The sequence below is a fragment of the Dipodomys spectabilis genome, unplaced genomic scaffold (genome assembly GCF_019054845.1).
Source record: "Dipodomys spectabilis isolate Male_0828 unplaced genomic scaffold, ASM1905484v1 ptg000050l, whole genome shotgun sequence".
NCBI lineage: Eukaryota > Metazoa > Chordata > Mammalia > Rodentia > Heteromyidae > Dipodomys > Dipodomys spectabilis.
The window spans coordinates 4,403,482-4,420,379 of NW_024870727.1; the positions used below are offsets into that span (position 1 = coordinate 4,403,482).

At 34.4% G+C, this 16,898-nt stretch overlaps 1 protein-coding gene across 1 annotated transcript in view; it reads right to left on the reverse strand.

The window, feature by feature from the left end:
• Naaladl2 (N-acetylated alpha-linked acidic dipeptidase like 2) overlaps positions 1–16,898 on the reverse strand; it is a 910,349-nt gene that overhangs the window by 292,485 nt on the left and 600,966 nt on the right. Inside the window, exons 7-8 of the mRNA XM_042678909.1 lie at positions 2,424–2,516; positions 359–564 (exon numbers count right to left, since the gene is read on the reverse strand). Coding sequence (XP_042534843.1) covers positions 359–564; positions 2,424–2,516 — 299 coding nt within the window. The remainder of the gene's footprint in view (positions 1–358; positions 565–2,423; positions 2,517–16,898) is intronic.

The window sequence follows — 16,898 nt, forward strand, 5'->3', positions numbered from 1 at the left end:
GCTAGTTTCTTTTCTATGATTTTTTTGATATTTTCTCTGAAATTCAAGTAACTTTTTGAGTAATATAATAAAAATGTTTCAAGAGAATTCATATTAGATATAAAATTTTCTCTAAAACTGAGTTAGTGAAAAACTAGAATATCAAAGTTCTTCCATTAAATTGTTTCCTCTTTTATTAAAAATAGTGAACAAATTACCTAAGAGTTTTTCAAAGTTTATATTGTTATTAATATGGTATTAATTTAATGATTAGTTGTCAAATTCTTTTAAATATTTGAACATTTCTGGTAGGCAGACATATTGAGCTCACTTGACACAAGCATTCTGTGTCTCACTGAATAATTCTATTTCATGTTACCTCTCCCCATTCATAGGAACCAATGTTTCCCAGCTTTGTTCCTCCCCATGAGCAGAAAACAATGGTGCGGTCTGGTCTCCATCCTCTCCTCACTCTCAGCATCACTGATCGAATCAGAGCTGTGATCACAGCAGTGCTACTGGCCCATTCTTGTCCAACATAAGTTAATCCACCATCATGATGGCTCCCAACTATAATATATCGGTCTAAACAAAGAGGAAGACAAGAGCCATTAACACAAAATATAAATCTTAACAATAAATGTAATGACCTTTACATAAGCCTCTTGCACAATGAAGTAGCAATTAAGCAAAATTGTTCTGATTATTAAGAATATGTCAGTTTTCACCCACTGTCTTAGCTTACACATCTGGGAATATCAAAACAGAGGCAGCTGCCTAACCACATGATCAATCCAAACCTTTAATTCCTATCACTGTTTTTCACAATGTGAATATTAATTAACATAGTATCCAACTATACCACAGTGAATCCTTTCTTTGACATTTTTACCAACATCAGTGAGAAGAGCCTTATGAACAATGTGTCCAGCTCAGCAAACAACGAGCTAATACATCTGAGGGAGTTGTTTAATAGCAATTAACATTACAAATCTGTTAGTCATGTGTGGATTCTGTAATAAACAATTACTGGGAATTAATTATAATTTCCAACTTAGAGTTTTAGCCCTGAAGAAAATGTAAAGCACACCAATATCAAAATGTCAACCACTACAAAACTCACCAGTTCATGTATTTTACATATTAGAGCAACAATTAAAGTTTATAATTGCATAGGAGTATCTATGGTTTAAATGAACATTAGCAATTTTCTTCCAATATAAAGGAAATTAAAATATGTCTTTGGAACTCCCTCTCATTTTGTTATGTGCAAATATGATAGATGATAATAACACAGCTGAATTTATTTGATCAAACAGCTCCATCTATGAATCTGTGTATTTCACTATCACATATTATAAGATGTTTGATAACTGAGTGCTGTGTAACAAAACACTGCTAGACCCTACATAGTGTAAATGGACCAAAAACTCAATAGTCATTCCACCTGATGAAGAATTTGAAGTGTTAGTTTCCTAAGTAACTTGTGTGCCAGCTTCTTATTACTCTATTTGGCCAACATTATATCATATCATCCAAAAGATCCATAAGTTTTTTTAAACTTGAATGCAGACAAAAAAATGGACATCGTTGTTCATAGAGCACAGGCTGGGAATAGGACACTAATTGATCTAACAAACAATATTCTCTGTACTAATATATAATCATAAGACAAAGCAATATAACGAAGTCAAAAGTTATCAAAAGAGGGCTGGGAAGATGAGTCAGTGGTAGAGCGCTTGCCTTGCATGTCTGAGGCCCTGGGTTTGATTCCTCAGCACCACATAAGCAAAAAGAAAAAAAGCCAGAAGTGGTACTGTGGCTCAAGTGGTAGAGCACTAGTCTTGAGCTGAAGAGCTGAGGGACAGCACCCAGGCCCAGAGTTCAGGCCCCACGACTGGACCAAAAAAAAAAAAACTTATCAAAAGAGAAAAAATTAAAAAATAAAAACAATGGAACACAAATGTCCTGATTTAATAAAAGTCAATGGTGTTATGGTGAGTGAAAGAAACAGTAGAGACTATTGGCTTTTGAAACACATGACAGATTATCAGTTCTAAATAATGTTTCTTGTTTCATTCCCTTGTATCTCTTCAAATGTTCTGTCTCCTAAGGTTTATTTCTGAAGAGCTACAGTTGAGAGAGAGAGAAAAGAAGAAAGAAAGAAGAAAAAAGAAAGAACAAAAGAAAGAACAAAAGAAAGAAAGGAGAAAAAAGGAAGAAAGAAAGAGAAAGAAAGAAAGAGAAAGAAAGAAAGAAAAAATTGTGTCATAAAATAAAAACTGTTTGGTTTATGTCAAGCCACCATTTGAGTGGCTTGTACACCTAGAATGAACTATTTTACTATGTTTTACAATTTCTACAGATTATTTATTTATTTATTTAGTATGCTACAGCTGAAGCTTCATACAGAACATAGATGAAAAATATTTAATTTTACTGACCTGGGGATATTAGGCCCTTGACATATCCAACAACATTAGAGATGGTTTTAAACTTTGTAACTGTTTGTACTTGCAGGCGGATAATTCTTTTCTCTGGAAAAACAATTGAAGATATCTGTTTATCTACAATCTGTTATGCATTCCTCTTGAAAAGTTAAAAGTTGTTTATGTATGTAATCAGCAAGAGATTTACACAATTGAAAATTTTCATATAACTACAGATATACTTTCTTATTATTCAATAATTCGTGTATTTTGGATGTGTTTTTTTTAAATTTTATTTTATTTGTGAACATACTGTACAGAGGGGTTACAATTACATGGGCAGGATAATGCATACATTTCTTACCAAGCATTGCAGCCTCCTCCTTTGTTTACCCTTCACCTCCCTTCCCAGCCTCCCCCCTCCCCCGCACTCAATCCTTCCCCCCCACCCCCCACCCCCGCCCCCGCACCAACGTTGTAAAGCTCGTTTTTGACATGACAACAATGATAACGAAGGTTCTCTTGCTTGTCTCCTAGGCCTGTTGAGCCATAAATAGCCAACATTCAACCTAGTATTCTGTGCCACAATTGCTTGTAAACGGAGAACACACAGGAGATCTCGGGGCTCCTCTTTCAGAAGAGAGAAAAACCAAAAGTATTTCCAAAGAATATCAAATACATGTCTGTCTTCAGAAAAAGTGCATATCAGATAGATTTTAACATTTCTTCTGTGATTATTTGAAAACTGTAAATAAAATGCCACATAAAGGAAAGGATATCAGTGCTTAAAGGTACTCAAGTTTTTTCATACATTATAGTCTTTCTGCAAATGTTAATAGGTCTTCCATTGCATTTTAAGTCTCCATTATTTAGTTTACCTCCTTGACTTCCATTTAGATGTGTTAACAAATTTTTGCAAGCCAAGTGCTAAAGGCTCACGTTCTGTAAGCCTAGTTACTCAGGATGTTGAGACCTGAGGATCACACTTCAAAGAAAGCCAGGCAGAAAAATCCTTGATACTCTTATCTCCAACTAACCAGCCAAAAGGCAGATAATAGAGGTGTGGCTTAACTGGTAGAGCACCAGCTTTGCCCAAGTATCCACACCAGTCAGGAAGAATTCTAGGCATAGCTCTGACTTGATCTTCAGTGGCCTTTGCTAATTAGTAATCTATGTTGCCCTTGTACTTGATGGATTTTGGAGCACATGGTACATGAGGGAGGGGTCAGGGGTAAGGTCTTAGCATCTAAGTAGAGGGTGGCAATTAGAAAAAAGCTAATGCTAAGAAACTATAGAATACAAGCAAGTCTTTGATTTTCACTTCTTACTGCTAGATGAAAATTATACTAATAAATATGTTTTTCTTCCTTAGTTGTTACAATTTATATTTTAATTAATTTAACCATAAGATATATACATTTACCTATTCATTAGAAAGAATATTACATCATTTGAAAATAAATGGATGGACGTGAAAAAGAATTATGTTAAATAAAGTAAGTCAGGTCCAGAGAGACAAGTACACATGTTTTCTTTTGTATGTGGAAGTTTGATTTAACTTAAAGCATGCAGGGATATACATATGGTGTTGTATGCAAAAGTCCACAAACATATTAACTGTAGTATGATCATTGCAGAAGAGAATTCAAATGGTGCAATTCCTTAGAAAAACTCACTCCTAAATCAACAAAATAAATAAGGAAACTAGTACTTGAAAGCTGTTCAGAAGAGGTCAAGGGGAGAGGGAGGCTGGAGAAAAATGGAGAGAGGAAGGGGGACAAGGCAGTCATACATTTTCAGGCACATTCTATGAAACTAGGAAAATTGGAGGAAAAAGTTGAGAAGGATGTGAGAGAATGATGAATGTGATAATATTAATCTAGATTCATTATCCTTATAAACTGATTTGCTAAATGATAACTCCTTTATAAAACTACTTACAGATAATGAAAATATAATGTAAAGAAATAAAGAGAAGGTTACTAAGTAGTAGTTGAAAAAAATGACAGAAACTATGATTAAACCAAGAATAAGTGTCTTCGCAGAATGCCTGTGTAGCTTATCTCTGATTAAAAAGAATCTACATAAAGCATGCTTGCCATTGCGATTTCCATTTAGAGGATATACACTTTTTTTAAGTTTCCCCTAAATTAATAGATTGTTTTGTTTGCCACATCCATTTTAGGCTTATTAAAATGTTGGCAGAAAGTACAGATCATGAATATTCCTCTCTCCTCTCTGTATTTCATACCAGTAACATCTTGCAATTGTATGCAACATTTGTCAAGATTGATGGGCTACTATTAATATACTATTATTAACCAAGCCCAGAGCTTACATTATGGCTTCAGTCTTTGTGATTTGCATTCTATAGGTTTTGACAAATGCATAATGACATGTATCAACCCCTGTAATATCACACAGGATAGTTTCTATGCTCTAAATATCTCCCATGCTCCACGTATTCATCTTTCCTTTCTCCCTGGGAATCATTAATCTTACATTGTCTTCACAGGTTTGCCTTTTCTACAATGCCATAAGACTTGGAAAATCATATACGTCTCTCTATTTTTAATTGTTTTCTAGATTTGTTCCAGATTATCCAGATAGGTGAACTTCCTTTAGTTTTTCTACCTGTTGGATTTAGGTATGGATGGAGAATCATGTGTGGTTTTGGAAGATTCAATTTTATTTTCTTTCTAATTCAACATAACATATACAAAAGACTACTTGCAATAGTACCATACATCAATATAGTGCATTCTAGCCTATGGTAACCATTTTCATACACCATAAACTAATGTACATTTATTTATTCATATTGAATCTTCTTGATCCTTGAAAGCACAAATAGGTTCTATTATCTTTATTTATTAAATAAATAGAAACTGGTAAATGAGGCTCAAGTCCAGATCTTCACTTAGAAGCATTTATATCCAAAACAGTGTTTTGCACATTGTCCATTTTTAATTTTTTTTATTATAAAGTGTTTCTTATATATAGAAATACTGATGAGTATGTAATATACAAGGATATGCCAGGTTTTATTCTTAATTTTTTCCTGTGTGGATCAGGAGCCGTTAATTGTCCTTAGTTTGTTTGTTGTTCTTGACATTGAAAAGAATGTATCCAAGATTTTAACTATAAAAATAATTGCTGTGGTTTTTTTGGAAAACTCCCCTTATCAAACTAAGAAAATCATTTCCATTTCTAATTTGGTAAAATATTTTTTATAAACTGAAGTTGAATCATTTATAAGGATAATTGTTGGCTTCAAACTGTTTAGGCATGCATGTATTTCTGGAATAACTTTACTTGGTCAAACTATCTTTGCTGTGTTTGATGACTAATTTTTTTTCAGAATATTTGCATAGAAATCTAAGTGTATGTTTGCTTATTCTACTCGTTTATTCTAGTCTAGTTTTGATGTCAGGATTAGAGAGTCTCCAATAGGACTAAGGGATCTTTTCTTACTTGCCTAGATTATTCAAGAATTTATGGCAAAGCGCTATGATATATGCCTACAATCCCAGCACATAGGAGGTTGATACAGGAAATAGCAAGTGGAGATAAATCTGGGCTAACCAATGAGAGCTGTCTCAGCACACAGATAAACATTCACAACAACAATGCAGTTTCTGAAACATGAGGAATGCCTACTTTATTTTTTTCTTTGATACTATGTATTTATTGTATTTCCTTGGCTGCTCTTTGCCTAGCTCCTTAATTTAGATGTATTGCTTATCATCTTTCTATTTTAACATATGTGCATACATTTAAACCTTCAAAATTACTTTCTTTTTCAAACTGTTTATTATTATTGTGTGTGTGTGTGTGTGTGTGTGTGTGTGTGTGTGTGTGTGTGTGTGTGTGTGTGTGTGTGTTTGGCCAGCTCTCAAGTACCATGATCTTCCCACTTAATACTTTCTGCATAGATGGGACCATGGTGTACTATTCCACTATGCCTGGCTGATAGGTTGAAATGAGTTCTTACTAACATTTCCCAAACCTACCCTAACCTATGATTCTCTTGCAAACCTTTCTGACCACTGAGCCTGGACAGGGATCCAGATGTAGTTATGGTACTTTGGTATCTTTATAAGGTCTTACTGCTGACAAGTCCTACGTTTATTTTTCAAAAATTTAATTTGTGTTAATATTTTATTATGATCTTTAAAAATCTGGTTTATGTTCAAATTATAAAATCACATAAATAGCTTGAGATTCGGTTTTAATATTTATATTTAAAATATTTATGAATAGAACATAAGAATGGATACTACTGATAATTTAGTGTTGTTAGATTTGCTTTGTGACCCTTTAAGGTACTTCAATTGAATAAGTACTTTTATTAAAACCTACATGTAAGTATTATGACTAACGTATATGCTAGTCTATATAAAGCCTATTTCACAAATATTTAAAAAATATTTTATAAGTATTTTTACTAACACATCTTATTTAAACATGTACATATTCTATGCATGTTTCAATAGTTCAAGCTTCAAATTTGTGTGAGTATAGCCTTATTACTTATTCTATATTGGCTATATGCTTTTTGAGTTAATGACCAAAATACATTACATTTTTCTAGAATTACATTAGATTTATCAATTGATTTGAGCAATATTATAGGATTTTACTTTAAACTAGCTTAAGGCCATAAAAATTCTGATGAACTAATTACTCCAAAAACATCTTTTTTTTAATCTCATTTTCTTCCTGAAATTATTTTCTCCCACTCAAATTCAACTATTAATATAATGACTCCCTCTTTCTTTTGGTTTGTATTTCTCTGGTAAATATTTTCTCAGCATTACGTGTTTTTCTGCTAGATATCTCAGAGGCATTCATGTCTTGGGAACAATTTTAATGATAATTGTTTGGCTTAGAGTTTCTGTATTACAATGGAAGTAAAAATTCTAAGCCACAGCTTTTGAGACCTAAAGGCAGATTTTGTTTTGAACACCCAAGACCCAAGCAGAAGGAAACTTATATTGAAGAGTAGATTACTTCCTACTTATACCCCACGGCCTTGGTTTTATAGGGTGTCCGTAATGCAAACTCCCTGCCATCATACACATGTCTTCACACACATGTGGAGTCTTTCAACACCAGACCATAAAATACTTCTTTGAGTTTCCTTCCATTTCATTTTTTCTTAAATTACATTTGATTTTCTATTTTGATAGTTGCTTTTAAAGTATATTTTCTGATAGTTCCATCAGAGTTCCTAGAATATGAATATATATGTATATATATATGGAAAGATATTCTAATAATATTCTGTCTCCTTCTACATCTGGAGTCTAAGATTCCTATTTAAAAGAAAGAGAGGTCTATGAACAAACATAAACCCTTTTGCTCTGCGGGTGATGCTCTTTACATTAGAGCCTTCTAACTGGCAAAAAAGACTTCTATTTGTTGTGTGTTGGTGGCTCATGCCTCCTGTAGTTATTTAGAAGGCTGAGATCTGAAGAACATGGTTCAAAGCCAGCCCAGGCAGGAAAGTCCCTGATGTACATCTCCAATGAAGTACTAAAAAAGCTGAAAGTGGAGCTGTAGCTCAAGTTATAGAGTACTAGCATGAACAGTAAAGCTCAAAGGCTAGCAAAACAAGACAAAATGAAATGAAAGACTGGACAGACTAGACCTAAAACATGTCATATTTGTGTCGCAGAAACAGGCCTTTGTTCCTCTTATTTGTGTTCTCATATGTATGTTGATCCTGATATGTAATATTTTATACTGTTAGATATTCTCCTCTGAAAATAACTATGTTTAGAATCTATTTCAATTATTGAAATGAATATCATGATCACATTTTGATTATGTTTTTCAATTTCAATCCTGGGGCTTGACCTCAGGGCCTCGGTATTGTCCTGAGTTTTATAGTTCCAGGGTAGCATATTGCCAGTTGACCCAGATCTCTACCTCTAGTCTTTTGATGGTTAAATGGAGATAGCAGTCTGACAGACTTTCCTACCAACGTCAGATCTCAGCCTTCTAAAAATGTAGAGTAACAGGTGTGCGCCACCAACACTAGGTTACACTTTAAGTTTTAATAACTGATGTCAACAGTCTTGGTAAACTTTCCTTATAATGGTGATCATTCCTGCCTGCTTTACTAAATTGAACAACCACTAATAAGTCTGTGTTACTTTTCATAGCAATCACAACAATAATTGTGTACTTTGTAGTTTCTGCTACAGAAAGAATTCATCCGTCAACTGGTAAATTCCTATTACAGATGAGAAAAAGAAAACAAATTATCTCAAATCAGAAAATGACTTAACTCTAGACTAAAAGATGTATGGTGGTTTAGAAACAGAAAAGGATGATCTTATATTAATAATTGTCTGGAGTGCGGATGAAATGTCTAACCAGAAATTGAAGTGAATAGAAAACAGAAGAATACAGATAATGAATGTTCTTCTGTGTATTAGCAGTTGAACTATTAAAAAGCAAGGATTCCTAAGTGGGACAGGAAGCATGTTAGTCAGCCCTTCCCATGTCTGCTGGCCTAAGGTATTGTTTAAAGTAGCTGGGACAAACTTGCTTTCTTGGGTATTCATCTTTCCTTCAAATTTCTTGAGATAATAAAATTAAAGCATAAGCAATCAGCCATTTCCTAAAACTATATGTAATAGCAATTGAATTGAACCTGCCTCATGTAGAGATACAAAATGAAGATGGTTTTATAATGCCTGGGAAAATTAACTCTGTGGTTATATTAACATAGGAATTTGTAAACCGAGGCCTCAAGTAAGTCACCTAAAATGGAGGCCATACAGGGCTGAATTCTCACATACTTGAAACTGAGGTTCACAATCAGCAAAACGGAAAATGAGCTTAGAAGACATCTACTTCCAAAAGCAACAGAAGGAACACATGAGTTGTGACTTCTAAGTTAGTGTTATACTTAAAGTTTAACAAAGAAACGGAATGCACTAACCATGAGAAATGGAAACCTCAGAGCAGTTAAAAATAGAGGCAATAATAGTTAGTTGAAGTAGCATAATGCTAAGGTATATGTCTTCAGCTAGAATAGGTAAATAGATAAGAATAAAGAATGAATAGAAAGGCTGGAAGATAATACAAAATTTTCCTAGAGAGTCACATGAAAGAATAAACATGCAAAATATGAAAATACAACTAAAAGTCACAAGGAATAGTTGAAAGCCAGAGGATCACAGCAGTATCTCTTTGCTATATAGGAGGCAGAGAAAAAAGGATCAAAGTTTGATAACAGTCCACAGACAAAAAGAACTTAAGTTCTACAGGCCTGGGTGAAGTTGTAGAGTACTTGACTAACAACCATGAAACACCTACTTCAAATCTCAGTACCACACCACCTCCAGAGAAAATAAAAGAAAAAAAAAGGAAAAAACATATTGAATAGAAATGAGCGATTTAGAACCAGACAGAAATGGCTCACACCTGTAATCCTAGTTCCTCAGAAGCCTGTAAGTTCAAAGCCAGCAAGGGCAGGAAAGACTCTGGGACTCTTATCTCCTATTAACTACCCCCAAAAGGCCAGACGCCAAGCTGTGTCTTAAGTAGTATAATAATGGTCTTGAGCACAAGGCTCAGGGAAAGTGTTACGCCCATGAATTCAAGCTACAGGACCAGCAACCCCCTTCCATCCAAATAAAGAAAACAAGTTCTGAAAAGAGCCTAGGAAAAGCATAGAAAATTACCTAGAAGTTTTTGCTTTTGTTTTTGTTTTTCAGGAAATAGGTAAACCATGTATACATTTTATAGTAAAAATTAAAAGTGCAAAAGACAAATGGAATATTTCTAAAGCTCCCAGAGTTGAATTAACAGCATTCTCAAAAACAAAAAGAGAATCATATTGATATCAGACTTGTCAGAAAGTTTGATATTAAAGGCCAAATCACACATAATTAAACAAGTGCAAATATAACTGAACACTTAAAATGTTTGATAAGCAGGAAAGGTGGCAATTAGATATGTCAGAGGGAGTGAAGCTAAAACTAGAAACTATGTAGTGGAGTGAATACATTTACAAATAGAACATAGGTAACTATTAACTCTAGAGTGGAAAATAAAAGAAAAAAAGTAAGAAAGAGGATAAGTTTTTTTTAATTAATGGTTTTGTAAAACAAATGATCACACACTAAAGAGAAAATAGATATTTTCTCCAACTTCCTCTTTCCTTCATTGGTGTTGCTGATCTGAATCCCATCATGAGGGCTTGGCCAAATGTAGTAACTGACCAAGACAGTAGATTGTGGTCACTGTGGAGCAAAGAAAGAGGCTGAACACGATGTAAGGTGAAGAGGAAAACCAAGTTCCAGAGTGTGGCCCAGCGTGGAGGAGCAAGAAGCACTTGTGGTGAAAACAATTTAGTGAGTGTGTATATGTGTGTGCATGTGTGTATGTACATGAGTGAGAGAGGAAAGAGAGAGAGACAAAGATAAAGAGACAGAGGATGAGAGAGGGGGGAGATAGAAGAAGGGAGGGAGAGGAACTGAGAGGGAGAATAGAAAGAAAAGGGAGAAATAAGGGGATCGAAAGAGAAAGAGAAGGATGGAGGAAGGGAAGAAGAGAGAGAGAGGGAGAGAGAGACAGAGAGGCAGGAAGAGAGGTTGATGACAGAGAGAAAGAGAGAAGAGAGAAGCTGAATATGATGAGGATAGCAACAATCATGGAGTATAGAATACCACAAACCTTCACAGAAGCAGAAAGGGAGGAAGTGAATAGAGCTCAAGGGGTAGAGCATGAGCATTGAGTGAAAAAGCTTAGGCGAGGAAGAGGTTCTGAGTTCAAATCCTAGTACATGCACACACACACACACACAGTTACACTGGAGTAGTGCTCAAGAAGTACATCCCCACTGAAGAGATAACAGTGCATAGTCAGATATTTTGGCTATGTGTGGGGTGGGGAAGTTGTCTACCTTAAGGAAGGTAGAGGCAGGTGAAACATTTGATGTAAGTGAGCAAATTATATTGGATCATGACGCCTGGAAAGTTGTCAGAACTGTCATGGAATTCTGGAATCAGAATTATACCCTGTGGAGGCAGGACACATTGAAAGGTTAAGTGAAAACCTAAGCAAATATATTCAATCTCATAAGAAGCTAACTTCTATCAGAGGACTGGTTTACTAAAAAGAAAATTAAGTTTTGCTATGCCCTTGTGGTGATATGAGGCATATATGAAGACAGATGATAGGAAGCAATAGGTAGACATTAATGACAAATTGCTATGAAACATAATAGATTTATCTTATGCATTTACATTAAATAGAATATTAGAACTATCATAATTTTCCTATCTTTGTTTATTAGGCAGCACTAAAACACAGCATATCTAAACCACCAGCATTGGCAGAATCTAGATCTTGTTTTCTAGGTGCAGTGATCACTCCGAGACACTAGACTTTTAAAATAAATGACTGAGAACAAGGCACTGGCAGGAAGAACATAGGTGACACGGTGTATCTCATGATATGAAAGGAAAGAAAGACTCTAAGAGCGATGAGAATGTGCCAAGTGACTCAGAACCCAGGCAGAAGTGACTATTTCTGGCTTATTTTGACCACTTCCATATGAAAATAAACCCAGTAACAGATTATAATCCATTGACTCAATTAACTATGTGGCTTTATTAAGTAATAATTCTATTAGTATTTGTGGGGGGTTTTTTTTGTTTGTTTTTTTGTAGGTCATTGGGCTTGAACTCTGGTTTGGGTGCTGTCCCTGAGCTCTTCAGCTCAAGGCGAGCACTCTATCACTTGAGCCACAGCACCACTTCCAGTTTTCTGGTGGTTAATTGGAGATAAGAGTCTTATGAACTTTTGTGCCCAGGCTGGTTTTGAATCGCAATTCTCAGATCTCAGCCTCCTGAGTAGCTAGGATTACAGGTGTGAGCCCCCCGCGCCCAGCTAGTATTTGTCAATAAACACATAATAAACATCAAAAAAGGATAAATTTCTTCTTAACAGTGGAATCCCAAGTCTTGCAGAGCTGTAAAGTCACCATTGATATAATAAAATAGCCGTCGCTAATTGGGCAAGAAACAATAAATTAAGATTGAAATTAGTGGGCAGGATGTTCACACTTGTTGCTTATAAAAGAAAATGAAAATACATGACTTCAGTGAGGATACAGGACAGGTTCAAACATAATAAAGTCATCAAAGATAGTAGTTTTAGTGACAAAACACATTGACAAGCTGATGGGACACAATAGGAGAAACGCTGTTGCACTGTGCAATACTATTATCTAAGTACAGCACATGCATGCATTAATGACACTGGCCAAAACTGGGAGCATCATGATACCAGGAGGTCAGTAAAGGTCACAAAACAGTGGAACTTAAGAACAGATAGAGACCATGCATGAGAGTCCCCAAAGGGCCAGTAATCCTAACTATTCAGGAGGCTGAGATCTGAGGATTGCATTTCAAAGCTAGCAGGAAAGTCCATGAGATCCTTATCTAGAATTAACCAGCAAAAATGCTGAATTGAGTTGTGTCTCAAGTGGTAGAGAGCCCCACATGAGTGCAAAAGATCAATAACCAAGCCCTGAGTTTAAGCCCAAATACTGGAACCAAAAAATAGAATAGAAGTAAAACAAAAGTAGATCTGTACCAGGCAAAAGTATACTGTACAAAAAGCAAAAAGATGACCAGATGCAAGTCTCTGAATTTAACACCCTGTATTTACAGAAAGTACAAACAGAAAAATAAAACTAGTTTAAATGGGCTCATATAAAACTCTTTGTCTGATAATGGCCTAGTACAAATTCGTTTGATTGGTCATCTCCTGGGCTATAAAAAAGGCGTCAAAGTATTGAAATGTAAAGGGATGCAATGTATTCTAATTAAACATGAACTATTCATGCTTTTGTTCAGAAAATATGTTAATTTCAAGTATCATACTATGACCAAAAACCTGAGAAATTTGTTGGAGAGGCTACTTCATCCTTATATTAACCTGAAGGTCATTGGAAGAGATGGCTACTGACATGGAGATTTAACCATTTAGAGGAAATGAGGTCTTTACAATCTAAGGACACAAGTGGAAAATAATTTCACTGATAATACTGAATAATAAAAGTTTTGGCTACATGAAGGTAATAACAAGATCTAGAATTTAAAAGATATTAAAGAGACTCTAATCATTCCTAAGTTAGTAAATGACAGTGGAGGAAATGTGAAAGCACAATGTATTTGTACTAGATTTAATTCCAGTGAATTATCCAACCAGTGAAAATGTGTATCAGAGTAAGGAGCTGAGAATGTGAAAGGCTTAAACATTGCTGAGAAACATGAGAAATTTGCAAAAAAAAGAACAACACTCGTCAGAGGGATAGAGGGACAGAGTGATAGTAATCTAAAAATTCCATCTTAGATACCCTTTAGACATTTTAGCAAACAACAACTCTATACTAAGTCTAGGGTGAATTCTTTATCCGATCAAAACTGTTGAAATAAGAAGCTGGACTCTGGGAAAGTTCTAGGAGAATGACAGTACTGTCACCCTCAGCCCAACCTGCACTCCCGGGGAACCAAGATCACTGCACTTTCTGTGGACTTTGGACAATAAGCTTCCCACCTATGCACACTCTGAAAGAGCCTTGATGAATAGTCCTTCAAAGGGAATTCTGACACTTTGTTCTCTTTTGTCTGAGAACTTCAGACTGATAGCTCATGAATGCTGATCTCCAGTTCTACAGATTACTGCTCTCATCTTCCAGCCCAGTCTCAGATTCATGGGGCAATTGCCCACTTGAAGAGCTGTAAAATTGAGTGTCACCCTTGCCAAGTTTCCTACTTCTAAACGTCTAGGCTGCTGTATCTCCACATCTATCAGTCTTTCCTAAAGTGATCTTGCGTGCTGGATTTTTACAGTGAGATGCTACCATACAACCATATACATGTTAGATAGAAATCATCTGTACAAATTAGAAAGTTTGTCATCTTTTTTTCTGGATATTTTCTTCCATTTGGATTTCTGGAAGTTATTGAACCCCAGAGCTAAGGTTTGGAGAAGCCTGAATTGGAGACCCAAGGAACAAAGTTAGGTCACCAGTTATGGGTGTAATAGGGATACAGTTGAACTTTCAGGAGGTGACCAGAGTGGGAATAAGTAAGTCTTTTGGGGATATATACCCTGATGTAGACATTTTAATCTGTTTCTCACCTTACTTTCTGGCCTCCATCAGGAGTGCAGCCTCCCCTGCCACAAACTCCATCCCATGACATGTTGCCTTGCCAAAAGCAAGAGGGAAACTGATCATGGACTCAAATCCAGAACATTGTGAGCCAAACTAAACTATTCCTTCTGAAAAGCTATTAATCTCAAGTATTTTTTTTAAGAATATCAGAAAGCTAGTGCACCAACTCTGTTCAAAAGTAAGATTTTAATTTTCCTGTTTATTTTGGTTTATTGAATATTTCCTTTTGTACTAGCAAGAAGGTTAATTATTATATTGACAATTAAAGTAATGCTATATCAGAACAAAAACATTCCACTATGTAGATAGATAGATAAATAGATTATAGATTGATAGATATATAGACAGGTCTATACAGACATAGAGATCTCTATATGTATATTTAGATAGACAGATGGATGATGATAGGTAGATAACAGCTGATAGATGTTAGGTAGAGATCAATAGACACATACATACAAACATAAAAATAGATAATGCTAAGAATTTCTTTTTATCCAGAACATAATTATGTATTACTGGATTTGTCATCTTGAGGTAGCTTTAAATGACTTGAAGTTTCATAACTAACAAAAAATAACACAGGATAAAAGCATACTAACATTTCTTGTCAATGGATTTTTTAAGTGAAAATAAACTATTTGTGAGCAAATGTTTGTATAGACACAACTTATAATAGTTATAATAGTCAATATATTTTTCAAAGCTCCACTAATAGTGAGTACTTTTAAGTACACTAACAAATTGGAAAGGAAAATATTCAAAATATATTTGAAATATCTATGGTTATAAATGTGTTTATGAAGTAGATGGTATCTTATTCCAATAAAACTACTTTTTGCTAAAGAGAAGTGTAACTTAATTGTGAATAGGAAATAATATATAAAAGATCATCAATGTTAAGTTTTATGCAACATATAAGCAAGCATCATTTTCAAAATAATGAGTTCATCAATATATCAAAATATTTCTTTTTAGACTTTACTCATTTTTTGCTTTTAACAATAAATTATATCAGTTTCATTATATTTATAGTATTCATTGATTTACCAAAATCTCCAATTTTATTCAACAATTAAGACTCCATGCTCTGATTCAACCTCAGCTTAACAAGTGATGATACAAGTTATGAATACAAAGATAAAGACAAGAGAAAATGAAATGTGAGTCAGTATCCAATTACCTAATCAATAATAATCATATTATTTGAGAAAATAAACACATTTATTTGAGAAAAAAGTCATTTCTCCTTAACCTTATTTCATTCTTCAGGCAAATATCTTAATTCTTTCTGGGATCTCCAAATAATTCTCATTCTACTTTCCTAAGCTGGTTCATAAATGCACATATTTAATTCCTTTGTTTAGTTGTTTTTATGGTATCAGTTATATAACTTTGAGTTGAAGATAATTGAAAAACACATAAATTTGGAGAAATATAAGAAGCAATTCATTGACTCATGTATATGAGTACATTAGATCTAGCTTTACATAAAACTTTATTTAGAGATAAATGGTAAGTATAAGAATCCCTCTACTACCCCCAAGTAATTCTCATGTTGGCTCTATTTGCCTATAGGATATCCTTATGGTCCCAGATAGCTACCAAAGATTCTGGAGGAACATATTTTCTTGTTCACTTTTGGTTCTCTTCAAACAAAGTTCAGAAATTGAGTCTTTACCTTGTTTGGCCAGACTTGAGTCATTCTTCAATTGTTATAATATGGTTAATATGATATGCCACAGACTTAAACCTATTAAGATCTAACTCTATTGTTCGTAGTATGGAATTCTTAGACAATGTTAGCAAAAGTTTCTAGAGAAACTGGACAGCAGATGTTCATAAAGAACATGTCATGGGAAATTCTATTACATTATCAGCTGGGTTTTAGGAAATTCTTATTCAGTGTACATAAAGTGTTACATAGGTTTGGTAAATAATTGGCTTCTTTGCACCTTTCACAGCTGTGTTTTTAAATACTAACTTTCAAACTTGACTAGTGACTATTTGCTTCCTAAAACTGAGAGAAAACTTGGGAAATATGCTTACAAAATTCAACAAGATACATTAACAATATGCCTTAAATTATCTGCAATATATAAACCATGAAGTAAACTAAGAACAATTAGTCACTGCTCTTATTGCTGGAAAGAACAGGACTTCATTTCATATCTATTCAGCTACCATCATCATATATATCATCTTGAGCAACTAATGATTTTACATGTTTATTGGAAACTTCAAAGATAATTATCTTGGAGAAAAATCATGAGTATTGTCAT